Genomic DNA, 19336 nt, shown 5'->3' with positions numbered 1-19336 from the left:
TTAAAGGCTTGTTTTGCTCCATGATTTTGCTGCTGATACTCTTGCATCCTTTATTGAAATTTTAAAGAACTTTACATGCATCTGAGTATTTTTAAACTCTGTTAGTTTGGGCTTTTATTTGAGTAAATGATCTCAAAATGGTAGCTTGTCATAGTCTGAAAAATCACAGGTGTTACTAATTACCTGCAGAGTACAAAGACCCTGAAGTCCACACAGCTAAAAGGCACTCGACCATGATTAATGTTGTTTTTTTGCACATTTGCTTTCTGTGTTTTTAAGACTTTTTACAAAGCGTCATCACAACTTTTACTTAGCCGTAGAGTCTTACACAAAAATCCCACTCTCACCCTGAGCTGAGGTCTAATCAGGGAGAAGTGGAAACACCTGTTTAGGTGTACCAGCCCCACAGAAGCAGCTTAGACTAGGACACAGTTGCACCTCTTTTCTTGTCATCCTCTTCTCTGAATTAGGTAAATTTAAACTTAATTTATTGGTGGATTTATGCAAACATTATGTACAGTGTACAGTACAAAATTAAAGGGCTGCTACGCACTTTTTCAGCCTCTCTTTGGGGACATTTGTCGGTCCAGTCATGTGGTTTGTGTGATGGATTTGATTATCTCAGTGGTTGCATGTCTCTCTCTCTCTCTCCTGGTGTGTTTCTCTCCCTGTGCAGAGGAAGAAAGGATGGTTGGAGGTGGCAGCAGGGAGGTGAGGGGTTCTCTCTCTCCCCTCTCTCTCTCTCCCCTCTCCCTCTCTCTCTCTCTCTCTTCGTTCTGCGCTTCAACAAAAGCATTTGCATATTTTTATACTCCGTCTCCCTCTCTTTCTCTCTCCCTCTCTCTCCCTCTCCCTCTCTCTCTCTCTCTCTCTCTCAAAGAAAACAGCCCGGAGCGTGAATACTCCAGCAGCGGGCGTGCAGAGGAAAAACGGAAGCTGGGGAGACGGAGCGTCCGCTTTAGCTGGGGGAGAGAGAGAGAGCGTGCAAGTACACACACACTCACACACACACACATGAGCTCAGGCCTTACCTCCAGAGGTTGTGCATCAGGGGGGAGGATTGGGAGGACAAGGAGGGGAGTCATAGGAGGACCAAAGTTTTGTTGTGTGTGTGTGTGTTTGTGGTGTGTGTCTGTGGTGTTTGTGTGTGTGTGTGTGTGTTGCCAGGGGACTGTGGCTCTCCTGGAAGAAGAGAAGACAAAGAGAAAAACAGACATTAGAATCAGATGGGTGCACTGAAACAAAAACAGTCAAACAATATTCAAATATTTCACTTCACTCAGAGATAGCGAAGAAAACTCACCGCCTTTATTTACTGTTGTGCAGAATTTAAGAACATTTCAGGTACTTTTAAGAAACACAAGGATCTCCATGTGATGACACTTTATACACACAAACAATATCAAACCTTTACTCCACTGAATCAGTCAGTTTGAGGACAGTGTTACCTTGTATTTATGAACTATTACACCCTACTTAAAGAGACTTATCAAGAAAATTCTGCTTGCATTGTTTGCAGATGATTTCAGCAACTCAGGCCTTATTTTTGTCTGGTAACATCCTAAAATAAGATCCACATCTGGACTGGTTAGGCCAAGCTGGCACGAATTAAGTGTTGTGAGATATTTTGACTAGAAATAAGACAAATACACTTAGTCAAATTTGCATTTTTCCATTTGAAATTGTATGCATATTTACAGAAGGTGCACACTTTTGCAGCTTTAAGTAATTGCATGCATTACTTTAGTACTTGCAGGTAATAAGGGACTTTTGCAGGGGGGTTTTGTAGTTTTGTTAGTGATAGATGTGCATATATGTTCATCCACTTGTAACTTAATAATTCAAGTGCACTATATTTCAGTATTAAACATTGTAGTACTCTTTATCTCCCAGTTTATGATGCTTTGCAGAGTTTTTTGCACAAAGATAAACTGATTTATCACACTCCAAACATGAATCCTGTCTTAATTATCTTCCTTTATTGACAGCATTTTAAAACAGTGATGCACCCACAACAATAGGTTATATATAAGAGCTAAAATGTGAAAGGAAATCCTAAATTCATACTGTCTTTAGGAGAGAGATTAAAGAACAAAAGTCTGTAAAGAAATATAAATCATGAGGAGCAGGAAGTGATGACTCAGCATTTTTTTTAGTAAAGAATGACATACAACAACTGATTTCTCATAAAGCAATGACTCGTATTGCTTCACATGTTGAGGAGAACGCCCGTCAGAGTCCAGGACTCACGTTCGTGTCTTTGTTGAATGTTTCAGTGCGGTAAAAGTTCTCCTAGCATCGTACAAACCAACACAAAAACACTTCCAAACAGAGCCGCTCCCCTGCGTCACTCCTCAGCCCTGCTCTCATAATCTCTGACATTTTCCACACTGCTTTATCCGAGCTTCAGTTTGTCCCCAAAAAACAGATTTGTGCAAATATTTGCTGACATCCACCGGCCTATAGCGAAAGCCCGTGAAAGCTTTCCCTCTCTCTCTGCAGCTCTGAACATTTTGTGTCTGGCAAGTGTTCACCGGGAACATGATGTGTTTTCAGTTTGTTTGGAGTAAGCAGAAGAAGAAGAACAGGCTAGTTAGCATAAGCAGCGCTGCCCCTGCTAACTGAGAGGGAGAAAAAAGAAAAAAAAAGCAGCGAAGAAAAACTCAAATGTCAACGAGAGAAGATGTATGCGAAAGGACAAAACCGAGCCGCCTACACGGCGTGATTGACAGGTGGTTCCTGGAGAGTGCACAGCAGTGAGCCATGAGAGAGGGTGACACATGTTTAAAATGAATACATTATTTTATTTCTTAGAAAGGCTTTGTTTGTACAGTTGCATTTATTCCAATTGGAGTGTTTTATTTGCTGGAAACTTTATGAAAAAAGTCAGATCAGAGACGGAGGGAACGACTGTTCTGTAGCTTGGAGAAAAATAGAACTTAACTGGAGTCGAGTCGGCGTAGGGATACCAGTTAAAGGGTGTGAACTGGCTTTAGATTGAAGCTTTAGTTATCTGCATAAGAGCTAAGAGTTAAGCTTAATCCGAAGTAGCCTTTGACTGACCAGCAGGGGGCGATGTGACTGAGTCCTGGTCTGCGAAAGGTTTATAAATTTGATCATGCACCAAAGCCAGTGACCTCTGACCCACCAGGAGATCAGCTATGACTTCAAACATCAAGAAACAGTTGTAGTAGTTTCAGGGTGGGCTACCTGTGATCGACAAGTTGCTACCTCAGTGACATATCAGTATGTATCAAGCCAGTGGATAACCAAAAGCCGAGCTCAGGCCTTCAAAATAAAACCTGTGATGAACACCCTTTCATAAAACCTCAGCTGTCAGGCCCCATGAAGTCAGAACATAAACCTGGTCCTGTATAAAATCGAGTGATGCCGCGTCACCTTGAGCTCAGCTGTTCCTTCAAACATCTGCACATAAAGTGTCATTTAAACATCAGAACACAGATCACAGCTCCGATACAGACTCCTTTGGGTGCAGCTTCTCCTGCATTGAAGACTCAAAGACGTACAGTGAGATTACAGCGAGCGGCGTTACGTAACAGTGTCATTCAGAGTTTCAGCTCACTGTTTGGGATGAATGTAGGCTGAACAGAGTTTCTGTGGCAGATACTGATGTTGTGCGCTCGTCATTGTTTGGAGGATTCATGTTTGTGGGCCGCTAATCCAAGAGGTCTACGACAAACACACACACACACACACATATCAGGGAGGACTGAATTTGAAACACGCTCGCTCCAAACATGAGGCGCAACCGCTGAGAATTGGCCATGCTTTGCTAAGCTTTCGTCTCACACCTACAACATGAAGGTTACAGTCTGAGGAGAGCGCTGTGCAGAGGAGGGAGCGACGCTCTGCATGTAATTTCATTTTACATGACACCCTGAATTATCTCACGTTCAGTCATACAAAGGAGGCGTCTCTGTGGAGGACCTTCATTTGGAGGTTGTAGGGAAAAAAATACAAGTTTTCTGTATTTTTTTTTTTTTTTACAGCTTTGACAATGAGAACTCCACGTGTGGGATATGTGGAGGTTTGAAAAGTAACAAAGAGAGCGTCCTCTGTCAGAAAAATATTAGAAATGACGTTAAATCTGAAACCAGCTCTTAAAAATCCCTCCATCATGAGAAAACAATTCAAACCCAAATAAAGCCAGGTTAAATTTATGCAGCTAAAAAGCCAATCAGTCACAGAAGCCCTGCCTACTTCTTATGTGCACTCTATGTTAAATCTTAGCTCTGTGAACCTCAATCAAGTCAAAATAAAATCCTGAACAGGACAGGTTTCATTTTTTTATGACTGCACCGACGAGCTGACAGAGCACGACTGAACGCCAAAACCCGTGAGGGATATTTGACTTGACAGTCCATGCTGAGGCAATTTTCCAACATGGTTGACCAACAAAGTTCTATTGTGCTCGATTCTGTGCTGCATTGTTTAACGACTCAGCACTTCTACAAGCTAAAGGTTCCCCTTCAAAGTAAGAGAGAAAAGTATTCCTAAAACAAAACCAGAGGAAGGGGTTCCAGCCTGCCCTGCAGCCCTGTGACACACACTGTTTCCCTAGCAGTCAGAACTCAGGGCTGCGGGTGTGTTTTGTGCAGTGGGTGTGAGTGCAGAGGGGTCGGCGGCCAGCGTGCAATCCCCCCTCAAAGCCGCTTTTGTGATGCTGCTTGGCTTGAACGCTCACACCAGGCCCGAGCAAAGAAGGAGGGAGGGAGGGAGGGAGGAGATGTGGGAGGAAGGGGAGCAGCAGCAGCTCTGTGAAGCAGGGAAGAGAGAGAGTGTGCCTGACTATCATACAGCTATAGGGGCTTTGCAGTTGTTAAACGTCAAGAAATCAAGTCCTGTGTCGCTGTTTGAGGCTGCAGAGTGAAAGGGTCAAAGGTCGGGAGGGGGTATCTGACTTTTGGCGGCTTCTGTAACCAAACAGAGCTGCAGAGGCATGAGATATACTCACAAAATGTGAGTTTGAGTGCAAATTATTGAGAAAGTCCTGCAAATATTATGCACTGAGGGTAGATATCATACATGTAAGAGGCAAGTGGTCGATTAAAAATACAAGAACAACCTAATCACACCTAAATTGTGCAAAACTCTTTATGTAATGTTCAGTATATACACATTTTCAAATCATACTGTCCCTCTCTCTTTATTCCAATTTACAAAGAGCACATTTGTGTGCAGAAATATGTGTTTCCTGATATTCCTTTACAACAAATTCAGATTTCTGTCGGTGCTAAATCACCACAGAAAACTAAAAAGATCAAATAATTCCAGGATTCAGAAATGTTAGTTTATAATATTTAGCAGTATGTTCTCATAAGTGTTTAATTTCAGCCTTAAAGCTTCTTCAGAGTTCCTGGGTCATGTTTATCAAAGCACAGAGAAGAATGCTCATGTGAGATACGATATGATAGGGAACACTTTATAGTCACCTTAGGAAATTTGTCCTGGACTTAAGTCCTGCACTCATGTAGTTGCCTCCACATGTGTCACATGTAAACAAAGATGCATGTACTAATGAAAACTAGATTGCTAATAATGAGGCTAATTCAGAAAATAAAGGTTCCCAGCGTCTTTAAATCTGGACCAGGTTTAGGATCCTTGCAGGATCTTTTGGTTCAAGAAGCTATGAAAGTTTTGAAATCAATGCATGCAAGCTAAAAGCCAGCTTGTGCACAGTTTTTATCTCATGTGTTGATAGTTTTAAAGCTTGTAAGTGAGTAACTATCAAACATAGTTGAATCTTTGGACCAAGAGTCCAACATGGAGCGGTTCCAGGGCTCAGCTAAACTCCTCCAACATGGCCGACAAAGGTTGGATTGCATCACCTAAATGCCCTCTTATGCATCTGACATAGCAGCATGTTTGTAGCTCCCAGTTTACCTAGTCTGTATGTATGTGTGTGAGAGAGAGCTGTAAGCCCGGGGAGGGAGGAGTGGAGGAGGAGAGGGGGGAGTCATTTGGAAGAAGATGTATGTAAACCCATTTCCAAACAAATGGGCCTGACTGCACGGCAACAGGGAGAGGTGCCATAAGCGTCCGGCTTGCATAATGCCCGCATGAATCAAGACTTCCCGGCTGCAGAACGTGACCACACAAGCTTCGCGTATGAATAGCACATGTCACCCGCGGCCGCATATCATCAACAACAGTCGCCGACCCCGACAGCAAAGCCCCATTCTGGAGTTTAGAGCCACTGATCATTATTATAGACGCCTCGGAGCTGCAGCTAGCTATAGCCACCACACAGAGCTGGTCATATGTGTTTACTCTGTGTGTGAAAGAGAGAGAATAATACATGTAAAGACTATACTGCCTAGTGCAGGGGGGTCAAAGTGAGGCCTGAGGACCGACAGGGGCCTCAGGGAGACTTTTAAAGGTCCATACGGGTGTGTTTGCTAGTTTCAGATGCCTAACTACGAATGCATGGAAACTTATTTCACATTATGCAAAAGCAACATAAACAACTTTACATTTATTTTTCTCACTCATGTAGGCAGACATTGTTTTCTATTCAAAACTATAAAAAATGAAAGCAACACTTTGAGATAGATCATATTCTGAGATCGAGTGTTGTAAATGCATTTTCCCATGTTTACAAGCTGTCATTGCATTTGCACATTTTGAGACAATGTTCAGGTAAACTAGGAAACTTTTTAATGAGCAGTTTTATCAATTAACTTAGTTTCACCGCTCTGATTCCCTTTGTTTGCATGCACACGTTGATTTCCATTCATTAACCAACTCTTTATGTGTTAGTTTATTATTTGTTACGCTCAGGTTCAAGACATGTGAACAGTCTGCACTCTTAAACCTCACAATATTCAAGTATCATCTGCAAAATGAGCGAGTGCATTGAAAGAGTGTTAATAAGACAATAACTTGATGCCAATGGCTGCTAAATATTTTCAAATTTGCAGTTTTGCAGTCAACGCTGTGACGTTAAACCGTCTCAGTGATTATTGTTTACATCCTTTATTTCTCCCTCCATTCAGCCTTCTCTGGTCCCATCAGAGCTGCTGTAGATTTTCTGCTCATTTGCTGAGCATCATGGATCATCACACAGACTCCAGAACATCATGGTGAACTGTTACGCTTTCAGCAACACACCTGCAGATGCAGATTCTTTACGACACATGTTGGCAGAAGTATGGATACGTGTGCACGCTCACAGTAATAGTTAAGGCGCCAAATGTGCAGATTTTAGTGCTCGACAAGTGGAATATTCCTACATATGCACTCCTAGTGCATGTTACAAACACTATGGAGGCACCCTGAGAGGCCTGGCTCTCAGTCAGGACCCCAAAGGCGACTCCATCTACCCCCTAGCATACATGGCAGAGAAAGTGTGTGTGTGGAAGCATGTGTCTGCAAACATACAGTTGCATGCATTTCAGAGTCTATGTGTGTGTGTGTGTGTGTGTGTGTGTGTGTGTTTTGGGGTAGCAGGGTTGCCTCCAATGCCGCACAACGAGGCCATCATTTATCCCTGATTGGGACGAAGGCAGCAGCGTTGAATTTGCACCCATAAAGACCGAGAGACGGCGTTTCCTCCCCGTTTCCTCATGAATATCAAAGACCGGGGCAGCAACACATCGGGAAAAATTACAGCCCTATTATTTTATTTGCATTACCTGTAATAGGCAGCATATTGGGCGCTGTATTTATTGCCTTATCAGCACCCGCTCTGCTGTAAACATTAGCTGATTTATTAGCCACCCAGGCTTTGCCCAAACATCACACGTAATTACTCTGCAAATAGAGCAAAGACGGAATCGGGAGTTTTTGTCGTGTTGTGGGTTTTGCGATGGATTGACCAGACTTAGCGGAGAGAAAAGCAGGCAGCTTTGGTGTTGCAGATGGAGGATCTTAGAGGCTATTTTTTTTTCCCCCTGCTGCTGGCTGGGACCCAGACGTGCCTGCTATAGGCTCGACAGGGAATCAGAGAATGGCTGTTATTTGTACAGCTCTATACCCAGAGTCGCTCCTATCAGGGATGTGGTTAGTGTTGTTTTTTCTCTACCTGAGCGCTCGCTTCCATCCAATTATGTTGTTTGTCTTCTCAAAGGCCTCAATACCTCTAGCTTTGCACCCCCCTCCTCCCTCCTAACACTCTGCTCCACAAAGTTAGATAGAACTAGATCCATTAAGTTGGTGAAACGAGCGAAAAAGCACGGGAGGGTTACCCTAGATGCGCCCGTTCTTCTGTTATCCAATTTTACTGGGATTTGGAGTGATTTGCGCCCAGCTCCCCGAGGGAAATAAATACTTTGATTAATGTAATCCTGGGCAGGGAGGTGCCACAAACCCCCCCCTGTATCCTCGGGGAACGCCACTGTTTAACAAACAAAAACAAAAAAAGCAGGGACTATGTGGAGACATGCACAGAGGCTACAAACCAAGCGGCTGCACACTTGTATAGATTTCCTGCGGATTTAGTTTATTTATTAATTACTCTGCTTAATAACACAATATCAGTCTTGATTAGCATGTGTAATACAGGCTAATAGAATAGAAAAATAGCAGCATGTCCGTCCTCTGATTTGCATACACAATAACGGTTTGTTTTGATGCTGCTGGAGCTGAAGGTGGAGCTGAGGTGGGGGTGTTGTTTAGGCGTCTGTGCTGATGTGTCTTACATCTGCATGTGTGTGTGTGTGTGTGAGGAGGAAAAGAGGGATGTGACCAATGAGGGCGGGGGTGGGGTGAAACTGAAGACTGACAGATAAAGCACACACACCCCCTTCACCAAAGTGCACACACACCTTTTCCCTCTCTCTCTCTCTCTCTCTCTCTCCTCGGAGTCAAAAAGCTGCACTTCATCTTATCTTTGCAGATCTGTCGCCCCGTCACTCACCTCCTCAGCAGCCTTCCTTTTTGTCCCTGTGAGTGTGTGATTGTGTTCTAAGCTCTGTGTGTGTGTGTTGCAGAAACACCTGCATCAAACCTGGCCATACAGTCAGATCCTTTCCTCCCCTTTAAACCAAATCTCACGGCAACTTTTGACCTAAATTAATTCACACCTCAGATTTATTTTAAAGCCATGCTGCCAACACAAAGTGACCTATTTTAATCTGTTGCTAATTCCCTCTGCCCAAAAATAAACAGTTAATTAATTGTGACTAATTAAAACCTTTTTTTGTGCTCAATTTTTTTATTTAATTGCAGAAGAATAATTAAAAAACAATCTGCTGATAAAACACACTCTTAGAAAAACAAACACAACCCTGCTCTTTTATTATTTGCAGCTTTCTGCACCATATATCCCTATTTTATGCCAAATTATGACAGAGACATTGATTTCCAATCCAAAATCAATACCAGCACGTCTAAAGCATGACTCCTGGTGAAATGAGCACCACTGGAGGGTCCTGTGATAACACTAAACATGTAATCTCTACCTGCATGTCAGCCCATTTACACGCTGTGTAATACAGGCCAATTACTCACCCCACAGTGAGAGGTGTATATATGACTCTATACATGACTTTTATTAATAGAATATTAATAAAGAGCCTCTGTCTCGTGTGAATGGGTTAAGAAAAAAAGCCATTCATGCAGTGAAATTGAAGGCATGTTTAATGCTTACACTGGTATTCAGTGTAGCCCATTTAATTAACGCTATAGTAGCTACATTATCATTAAGTGCTCCAAGTTGGATTCGGCTTTAAATCAACGTTTGGCCTGACGTGCAGACGCACTCAACGTATGTCGTCTCGGATTAGCAGGCTGGACCCAAAAGAAGGATGGGAGGGAGGGAGGGAGGGGGAGAAAATAAATTATAAAGCCCCATAGGCAACTTAAGTAGGGCCATAATTAAAACGGCAGGAATTGCACCAATTTAATCTGAATATTGTCACCAGGCAGACCTTACGCAGGGGCTTACACACCTTCTGAGGCTGACATAAATCTGCACGTCAGGTGTCATAAATTCATGAATCAAAGTGATGAGACTGTGAGGATGCTTTATGGGGAGAGAGGCGGTTTTTACGCACAGTGGACGCTTTTATCCTCCTCTAAAAGTCATATTTTAACGCATTATTTAATTGAATCACCTTTTTAAAAGCATAAAAAACACACTCCCTTTATTTTTATTTTATTTTTTTATTATTCAAATCTGTTTAGGATTTGGGAACATGCATCTCCTCCACCGGTTCGTGGTAGCATGTTGATAAATTAGACAATCTGCTCGTGCAGGAGTAAATAAACGGCCTCCTGCTACCAATAAGCGTCATTGTGCAGCCTGACAGAATGGGTGCATAATGCGTAGCAATAACGCGCACTGCTGCAGGTTTTTACTGCCTCTGATGATGAGGATGATGAAGAAGAAATAGTGCAAATGGCCGGTCAAGCAGTGCACTAATTCACGACTCGTTTGTTAAATAATTCTCAGGTTAGCCATACGTTTCTGGCTCAGACTTATGGCTTCTAGGCTGCTGCAGATGGAGGCTGGCTTAAAGCATGCAGGGTCTAACTAATCATAGGATATTTGCATATCAACGAGGGCTGCTACGTGATAGGCTGTCAGGGGCCTGCGCGCGCTGATCAATACAAGCAGGTTTCTTCTGCTGACAACAATTATGTGCAATAAAAATCTGGTTTGGAGTCCTTAAAACTGGGGTAATGAAATTAAGGCCTTTAGGATTGAGGGATGCACCAGAATATAGTCTGAGCTCTGGTTTTATTTATTGGGCGTGTGTTTCTCTGTTGTAACTTTCAGCCTGTTTTGCAAAGGTAGGAGTTGTGTGAGTGTGTGACGGTGTTCCTGTCGTGATATCTGATTGGAAACATGGCCAATAAATTCAAAGATTGCACCTCTACACTGCAAAAATATGTGGAAATGCTGAGGAGGTTCAGTGTGTGTGTGTGTGGAGCCAACCAGTCCGAATAAAATGCACAAATAAACTACAGAATAACTCCAACAAACCAGACTTTTGTGCAAAATTAATGAGACTTAAAATGATAATTTTTGTAGTGTAAGGTTTACATATTTACATCACGAGTGAGCGCGACACCTGGCGGCAGATATACATCATTCTGTGAATTTATGATGAAGCCAAAACCTGTCACCTCCACCCATGACTGAAGGAGCACCATAGTTATCAGATGTGTATTTCTGTGCAAATATTAAGAAATATCACACTTCAGTCACTTAATTCAGAATGTTTAAAAATCATACATGTTTGTAGTTAATCTAGAGGAAGTGTGCCACAATAATTATATGTAAGGCTCCCACAAAGTGCTGCTTTTTGGTCTTATTCTTAATATCGACAGCTTGGAAACCAAAATCATTTACCATAATAGTCAGATTGGAGCTTCCAGTTAATTTCCAGTGTGTTATCATTGATGCAAACTGGAGCTTTAAGTTGATATGATCATAACAAAACCCCAGTCTTTGAAAGTGCAGATTTGTGCTCCTGCAGATGTGTTTGATTTCGTTACTGTAACGCGTTACCAGGTCTCTCCTCCTTGCTGGCCCAGGACACACCGAGCCTCTTTTTCATCTCGACTCCAGTGCACAAACATACAGCTTAATGCGACTAGTGTTTCCCCCTTTTATGGGGCTCACCATGGCTACCGAGTGCTGGGCTCAGAAATGCGCGCTGCCTTCAATGCAGTTAGGGGAGAGGAGTTAACCCGTGAGAAAAGGCACCAAAAATCCGCCTTTAGCTGCAGAACTGAGCGACTTCTGCACAAAAATCGGGTTAATGTGTGATAGATTCAGAGAAGCTGGACTTTGAAAGGTTGCAGAAAGTTGTTTTGGATAACTGCCTGGGACCAGATGTCTTTTAAAATCAGAGGTTTTTTTTTAGTTTTCTTGACTTTTCCTCCTACATCTCCAACACTCAAAGAGAAAATAAAGCGACCTGCATTCATTAAAATCTGCGGCTCTTTCTGAGCAGTCCTAATCAGCTTTGTCGGTGTCGATGAGTGCAGTTAAGGACCTACAGGCTGGAGCATGTAAACTTTAAACAAACTTTCCAGCCTGCAGATCGATTTATATTAAACGATTTCATATTGCACTTGCCTACGCGATCCCTCTGGAGGATTCAAACCGAGGGGTCTCTCTCTCTCTCTGTTTCTCCCTCTCTCTCTCGCTCCCTCTCTCTCTCTCTCTGCCTGCTTAAAATGTGATTGATTGCACTTTTCTTCGGTGGACATTCACTACAAAACAGCACAGCTTATCCATCTGCCCGCTATTTATCTAAAAAACGCACGAGGAGAAAAAAGAGACGCACATGCAGACCCTGGCGCGATATCGATTTTTACGCACTCGAGGGTTAGGAAAAGGAAAATTTGCAATCCGAGTTTTTAATGCGAGTTAAAGAGAATAAGAGTGGATGTAAAGGCGCGTGAGACTAAGCAGGACTATCATGTAAGGCAGCGAGGAGTCTATAAGGAAGCGCGTTACAGGCGCAGTGGAGCAATGCGCCATAAACTCCAACATTCCTCATGCGTAAAAGAAGAAATCCGCACACATGATTGTTGACTTACCTTGTGTCCGAGAAAAGGAGGGAAATAGCTTCACATTGTTCACGCGCAGCCTGTAAATGGTTATCTCCCTTTCCTACGACTCGGTGCTCCCTAAGATTTTCTTTCCTCTGCCTCAACTGAGCAGGAGCACTCCTCGGCTCGCGCTATTATTTTCACTAAAATATATGAAAATTTATGCAAATGAAAATCAGCACTAACTGTTCGTCTCTTGTTATACTTGGGGATGATTTTTTTTCCTCTCCCCCCTTTCTTTCTTTCTTTCCTTTTTTTTTTTGCATACAAAATAAATGAACTCCCCCAGCAGGGAACTTGGGGACCTTTTTTATAATAAGCAAATAAATAATAAACACATCATATATCAGAGAGGGGTGTTTTTTTAACGCGGCACTGTGGTTCCTTGTAGCATTTCTGCTCTGCCTTTTGACTATCCTTTCATATATATGTTATTTTTTTTTTCATTTTCAGGGGTTATCTTGCTTCTCTGCACCCTTGGTGTCACGTTTCTGCTGGCCGCCTGAGACGCCCTTTCAAAGCGTGCAGCTCGGATTGAACAGCAGTAATTTAGAGCGAAATCCTCACTGTATATTAATGAATAGAGGGCCCCATGCTTCTGGCCCCTAGCCTGCCTATTCAATGTAAACAAATCCACGAGGCTCCATCGGTTTTGAGCCAAATTAAATCTACTGGGATGAGAAGAAGAAGGAGAATAAGAGGAGGGGGGACACTGACATGGGGAACACAACTACACAACACAGCCCTGAAATCCCCTTATTGCTGTAAAAACTGTCATCTTTGGAGTTGTCGTTTTAAGGGTTAAAACATGACATGCAGCTTTAACATTTAACGCACAGTACAGTTAACCCTGTAAGAAGATCACCTGCTAAAGGCCTCGTTTTAACCAGGTGGACTCAACAGGCTGCAGACCCTCAGCTGGGTGCAGAGGGACCCATATATCAGGCCCATGGGTGCGTGAATATAGGCGCAGAGGCTGCAGACAAAGGCCCCATTCATGCGCGGGGTGATGTGGTCATCTAAAGGGGATGGTGCGTTGTATCTCTAGATGTGTTTTCATGACAAATCCCCAAAGGGCTGCTCAATTTGTCCTTGTTGTGGTTGCCACTTTCCCCTCTAACAAAGTGCTTCACTGCGCCGTTTCCACGTGGAACATCCCACGCCACCTTTGCATGTGAACTCCTGTGGAGCCATCTGAGGCTGACAGAGCTGAGGAGCTATTTTTCTGCATATCATGACTTACACCTCCTCTCTCTTTACATATGTAAATGCTGTGTAGTCTGAGGTGCGTTCAGGGTGCAATGTCATGGTTTTCTATTAGCAGCTACGATCCTGGAAGACATGTTTTGCCTTTATGTGCTCATAAACATTTAATTTGAGGTGATAAAACAGTTCTTAAATGCCAAAGTAACTACAGAAGACAAGTGTGTCACATTTATTCATAATTGCCATTATTATTTTGTTATATTTAGTATTTTTCATGGGTTGCTGAATGAGAATAACACTCCTAAATGTGTCTTATTCTCTCCCACAATCAGTTAAATATAATTGATACTGAATATATCTTATAATGTCAAACGTGTGCAGGTTTTGAACACACACCAAGCCTCGACTAAGTCCTGGAAATGTGTCTTATGGAATAAGACAGAATCAGAATCAGAATCAGAATCAGAATCAGCTTTGAAACAGATAATGAAACTACTTTATTGAGTTTACAGCCTTCTCATTTACCAAACAGAGTTTATTCATCAATAATTCATCACATTAAATCTTAATAACAGGATTTTACCCAGAACATTTGACTCCAAATCAGAGGCACTTTCATGTAAATAAAGAAAGGAGATCTATTGTAGCCTTCCTGAAGGAGAAACTGAAGTTTATCATGATGATCACAAACCAGAGGTCACACTTTATCGACCTTTTTATTTACCCCTTCACCCCTGTTTGTGTACTAATATCTCAGCGCTGTTTACTACCGAGTTGTGTTCCCCGTTTTGTTTGGACTGCAATTAAAAACCAGCCAATCGGAACAGCCGGAAGGAGGGCTCGTGCGCCCCGGAGCAGGGGCTGCCGAGAGCTGCCAATCACACCTGCTGGTAGCCAATGAGCGAGGACGCACACTGGTAAACATCCGTGCGTAAGACGGGGTTCGGTGAGGGGCGGGACTACGCTGGCCTGTCAGGGAGAGAGAGAGTGAGAGATATAGAGAGAGAGGTGGAGAGAGAGAACAAGCGAATGAGAGAAGAGGCTCGCGAGCAGCGCCGTGCACTGTTATACTGGGATTGTACTTCAACGGGAGTTTGCGGTTTGGCAGGTTTATATACATCAAAACAGAACAAAGAGAGGCTCTACAGAGCTCTAAAAGAAGAGAGTGAAAAGAATAAAGAGAGGGAGAGAGGGAGAAATCTCTGCGACTGAATTACAAAAGAAGTGAGGACACTCTGCTAATGTTTTTCTCATCCAAAGGGGACATAAACTGGGACTTTGGACATTGTGGAGAATTTGCAAGGCTTTTTTTTGTTTTCACGAGCAACAAAAGTTTGTTTGGGACGACGCTTCTTTTTTTCCTGTATATTTTAATTTGAATGCGCCCAATTTCACCCCAGTGCAAAACTTTCCAAACGGACTGCACATGGTTTCAAAGGGCTTTTGAAAAACCTGGGATTTTATCTCCGATTTTCCATGCACAGTTTGAAGTAGAATGTTGTAAATTCATGCGGATTTGATCCAGTTTTTTTGAAGCTTTTTGCGTTTTTACGCACGTCGATGGTATCACCCCAAAAAGCTACCCATACTTTTAAAGTTTGAATAATTCATGAGATACAATTTGCCTGCTCGAAAGAAGTGACTGTAAAAGGGAGGGGGGTTATCCACAAACATATTCATAAGGGTTGACGGAATGGCCACCGCGGCTTCCAATCCTTATCTGGCCAGTAATAGCATCTTATCGTCCGGGTCCATCGTGCACTCTGACTCCGGAGGTGGTGGCATGCAGCCGGGCAGTGCTGCGGTTACCTCGGGGTCTGGGGGCTACAGGGGAGACCCCTCGGTCAAGATGGTGCAGAGTGACTTTATGCAAGGCGCAATGGCAGCGAGCAACGGGGGACACATGCTGAGCCATGCCCATCAGTGGGTGACATCGCTGCCGCACGCCGCAGCAGCCGCAGCAGCAGCCGCGGTGGCTGCAGCTGAAGCCGGATCGCCCTGGTCGTCGAGTCCCGTCGGGATGACGGGCAGCCCGCAGCAGCAGGACGTGAAAAACTCCGTCAGAGACGATCTGCACACGGGCACCGCGCTGCACCACAGGCCCCCTCACTTAGCCCCCCATCAGACTCACGCCGGGGCTTGGGGGAGCACGACTGCCGCGCACATTAACTCCATTTCCGGGGGACAGCAGCAGCAGCAGTCACTCATCTACTCCCAGCCAGGGGGGTTCACTGTGAACGGGATGCTGAGCCCGGGGAGCCAGAGCCTAGTGCACCCGGGCTTGGTGAGGGGGGACACCCCGGATCTGGACCACGGCAGCCACCACCACCACCATCATCACCAGCATCCGCACCACCAGCACCACGGCGTCAACAGCCACGACCCGCACTCGGACGACGACACGCCGACCTCGGACGACCTGGAGCAGTTCGCCAAGCAGTTCAAGCAGAGGAGGATCAAATTGGGCTTTACGCAGGCGGACGTCGGCTTGGCTTTGGGCACCCTGTACGGGAACGTTTTCTCTCAGACCACCATTTGCAGATTCGAGGCTCTACAGCTCAGCTTCAAGAACATGTGCAAGCTGAAGCCTTTGTTAAACAAGTGGCTCGAGGAGGCCGACTCGACCACCGGCAGCCCCACCAGCATCGACAAGATCGCGGCGCAGGGGAGGAAGCGAAAGAAGCGCACGTCCATCGAGGTGAGCGTCAAGGGGGCTCTGGAGAGCCACTTCCTAAAATGCCCTAAACCCTCGGCGCAGGAGATCACCAGCCTGGCGGACAACTTGCAGCTGGAGAAGGAGGTGGTTAGAGTGTGGTTTTGCAATAGGAGACAGAAGGAAAAACGGATGACGCCCCCAGGAGTGGCTCAGACGCCGGAGGATGTGTACTCTCAGGTCGGCAATGTGAGTGCAGAAACACCGCCCCCCTCCATGGACTGCAAAAGAATGTTCAGTGAAACATAGAACAGCACACCAGAATATTTTATATGAATTTAAAACTGCTTAAAAACATACAGACTATCCCCAGGATAGCCATTTTTTTGATACTGTGATTGTGAGGAAATATGAATGAGACTGCAAAATGTGTTTATATTTTTCACCAGAAACAAAATCACCCTTTTTCCTCCCAAAAAAACCTCTCCCCTTCTGCAAACGCACCTTCTTCCAGGCCCTCAGAAATGTCTTAACCTAAAAGGTTCCTTCTGCTTTTTTCTTTCAGGGGCAATTTTTAGTAGATTACTTAAAAGATGCGAGTGAAGCGAGCGACCAGAGGGTGACAACTACAAGTTCATTCCACCAGGTAATTTTGGCGCATTAAGACACACCAAGAGGAAACCAAGTATTGTTTTTTTCTATATTTTTCTCTCCCAAAAAAGAAACTCCCTCCTTCATTATGCTGTGTTTGATTGAAGAAACAAAGGAGCAGACATTTTGTATATTTAGGACTGAACCGCCTTCCCTCCCCTTCTCCACGCCTGACAATAACAGAGGGGGCAACAATATGAAACAAGAGTGACATCCACGACGCTTCCATCAACATTTCCTGCACATTTTTTTATTCCCCCCTCACGTGGACTGCATGGATTCATCCCCACAAAAACACACTGACACACACAGGAGGAGGATTATTTTTTTCTCCCATCTTGAGGCCCAGAAAGAAAAAAAAGAGGAGCAGGACTGTCCCCCAACAAAACCGCCTGATCTTAAAAAGATCACCTCCTTTTTTTGGCTTTTTTTTTAAATCGTATTATTATTTAAAGGACTCTGACAGCGTGAGTGGATTCTTCTCCATTTTTTTCTCAACAAATAGAGCATAAGACATTTGCAAAAAAGACTTCAAACTGCACTTATTTGAGGAAGAAAAAAAATCTGTTGCCAAGTGTGACTGAGTGGGTGCTGTGGATATTCTATTAATGCTGCCCTTTCTAAGCAGTGTTCTTTGGTAGGTTTTAATAAACAAAAACTCTGTAAAGCCGGCAATATAGATCACTAGATCAGATACTGATCTGACTTATTTACTTTATATTTTTCATCAGAATTACTTGTTTTAATATTTTATTCGGAATACGTATGAATTATTCCAAACGGTAATTTATTTCCCCCCCTCCCCTCCCTCCTTCCTCTCATGGAACTTGTGTAAGATGCTTTCCCTTTTTTTTCTTCTTTCATTTCAATATTTTCTTCAATTTTTTGGTTGTTGCCCTTATTTTTGTTAATTTTTGTATTTCTAAAGGAGCACAAATCATCATAAAGCTGACCGTTGTTAGGTAATAAGGGTACATTTTTGATGTGATCATTTGATTGTAATTTAATTTCAGTAGTGGTTCCGTACGAGCTGATTGAGACACAATAAATTTGTTAGAATGAAATGCAATCACCTTGTGTTTTTCAGATTATATTCTTACAGCGTGCTGGTATTTTTTGGGGGGATAATTGTGCCTTCATTTTTACATTTCTGCTGCAAAACAGGGTGCTGTTATTTGTATATTTACGCATGCACAGCTGCAGAAACCTTAGGAAGAAAATGGAGGGTTTTTGTCCCAGATGAATCTGCGAGCTAATAATAACTTCCACTAGAATAATGCAGAACAAAGGCTCTTTGTACACCAAGAAGTGCACCGTTAAAGCTAAAGAATTGGATTTTATTTTGCAATAAAAACAGTAAAATTAGCCTTTAAGTGTTGCATTTACAAATTGAGAGAGCCCTCGAGTTGTTCCTGAGCTGAAAGAAACATGCACCAGCGTTTGTTATCACTGCCTCCCGTTTAAAATGACACATCGCGGTCACTTGCATGAATGGCTCATCTGTTTGTTTACATCTGCACTCTCGTGAGGCCTTGTGCAAAAAAAAGGGAACGAAATAGGAGCCTTAACGTCCCTCTGCAGGATGTACAGGACCCTGGAAGGATAGGTTTTTATTAGACCCTCACAGAGGCGTCCATGTCGTTGGGTGTTGTTGTACAGACTCCTGTGAGCGTCCTGTGTGTGTGTGTTATGTAATGTTTACGTTGCAGCTCACAGTCCTGCATCCCATAATACTCACCATTATGAGCGCCTGATTAATGCAACAAAAAGCTATAATCTGCAAAATAATTGATTTGCATTCATCCAAACAGCAGAACTGTACACGTAGCTGCATGGCTGCTTTGCATAGATTATGCTGAATGCAAACTGTAGCTTTTACGCACGCGCACTGAAGCTCTTGCAGGTGTGCTGTACATGCAGGTAGAGAGAGAGAGAGAGGAAGGTCAGGTGCACTCACTGCAGGGCTGCTTTTAGGAAGAGGGGCAGTGGGTCAGGGAGGTTATTGATTGTGTCTGTCCGGAGAGGAGCTGGGGGACAAGTCAGAGGGTGTGGAGTGATATCAGGGTGGTTGTTGTTGTTGTTTTTAAAACTGTAAAAACATCCTCAAAGGACTCTTAGTGTTATTGTCATTATTATTGTGTTGTTCTTGTTTTATTTAATATTGTGCATTTAAATGAAACAGTCAGTGTTTCAGCAGAGGGACTATTTCTCGTCACGGCTGCAAGAGGCGAACGTGTCCCCCCCCCCTAAAAAACTTTCTTTTCTTCTTCGCCTATTCAGCAAAACTCAACAAAACGT

At 43.5% G+C, this 19336-nt stretch overlaps 1 protein-coding gene across 3 annotated transcripts; it reads left to right on the top strand.

Moving 5' to 3' along the window:
• Positions 1 to 207: 207 nt before the first annotated feature.
• pou3f3b (POU class 3 homeobox 3b) lies at positions 208 to 18102 on the top strand. 3 transcript variants are annotated; one of them, XR_004630088.1, is made up of 4 exons: positions 208 to 470; positions 881 to 988; positions 16953 to 17033; positions 17146 to 17170. XR_004630088.1 is itself a non-coding variant. In XM_034677315.1 (3 exons), the coding sequence occupies exons 1-3, from the start codon at positions 15428 to 15430 to the stop codon at positions 17339 to 17341; spliced, it is 1410 nt and encodes a 469-aa protein (XP_034533206.1). In that variant the 5' UTR covers positions 14218 to 15427; the 3' UTR covers positions 17342 to 18102. The 3 variants fall into 3 exon arrangements, 2 of the variants coding, with proteins under 2 accessions (XP_034533206.1, XP_034533207.1); XM_034677315.1 differs by lacking the exons at positions 208 to 470; positions 881 to 988; positions 17146 to 17170 and adding exons at positions 14218 to 16636; positions 17222 to 18102; XM_034677316.1 differs by lacking the exons at positions 208 to 470; positions 881 to 988 and adding an exon at positions 14218 to 16636 and having other exon boundaries at positions 17146 to 18102.
• The last annotated feature ends 1234 nt before the right edge of the window (positions 18103 to 19336 follow it).

This window comes from Notolabrus celidotus, chromosome 24 (genome assembly GCF_009762535.1).
Source record: "Notolabrus celidotus isolate fNotCel1 chromosome 24, fNotCel1.pri, whole genome shotgun sequence".
Classification (NCBI taxonomy): Eukaryota; Metazoa; Chordata; class Actinopteri; order Labriformes; family Labridae; genus Notolabrus; species Notolabrus celidotus.
The sequence above is the reverse complement of the archived record's forward strand: the minus strand, read 5'-3'. Positions and strand labels throughout refer to the sequence as shown.

Excerpts from the sequence above, each read along its gene's own strand:
- pou3f3b (XM_034677315.1), top strand. The coding sequence starts at position 15,428 with ATGGCCACCGCGGCTTCCAATCCTTATCTGGCCAGTAATAGCATCTTA. Across the intron at positions 16,637-16,952 it reads TGTACTCTCAGGTCGGCAAT|GGGCAATTTTTAGTAGATTA; the intron begins GTGAGTGCAGAA and ends TTTTTCTTTCAG. Across the intron at positions 17,034-17,221 it reads CTACAAGTTCATTCCACCAG|AGGGGGCAACAATATGAAAC; the intron begins GTAATTTTGGCG and ends TGACAATAACAG.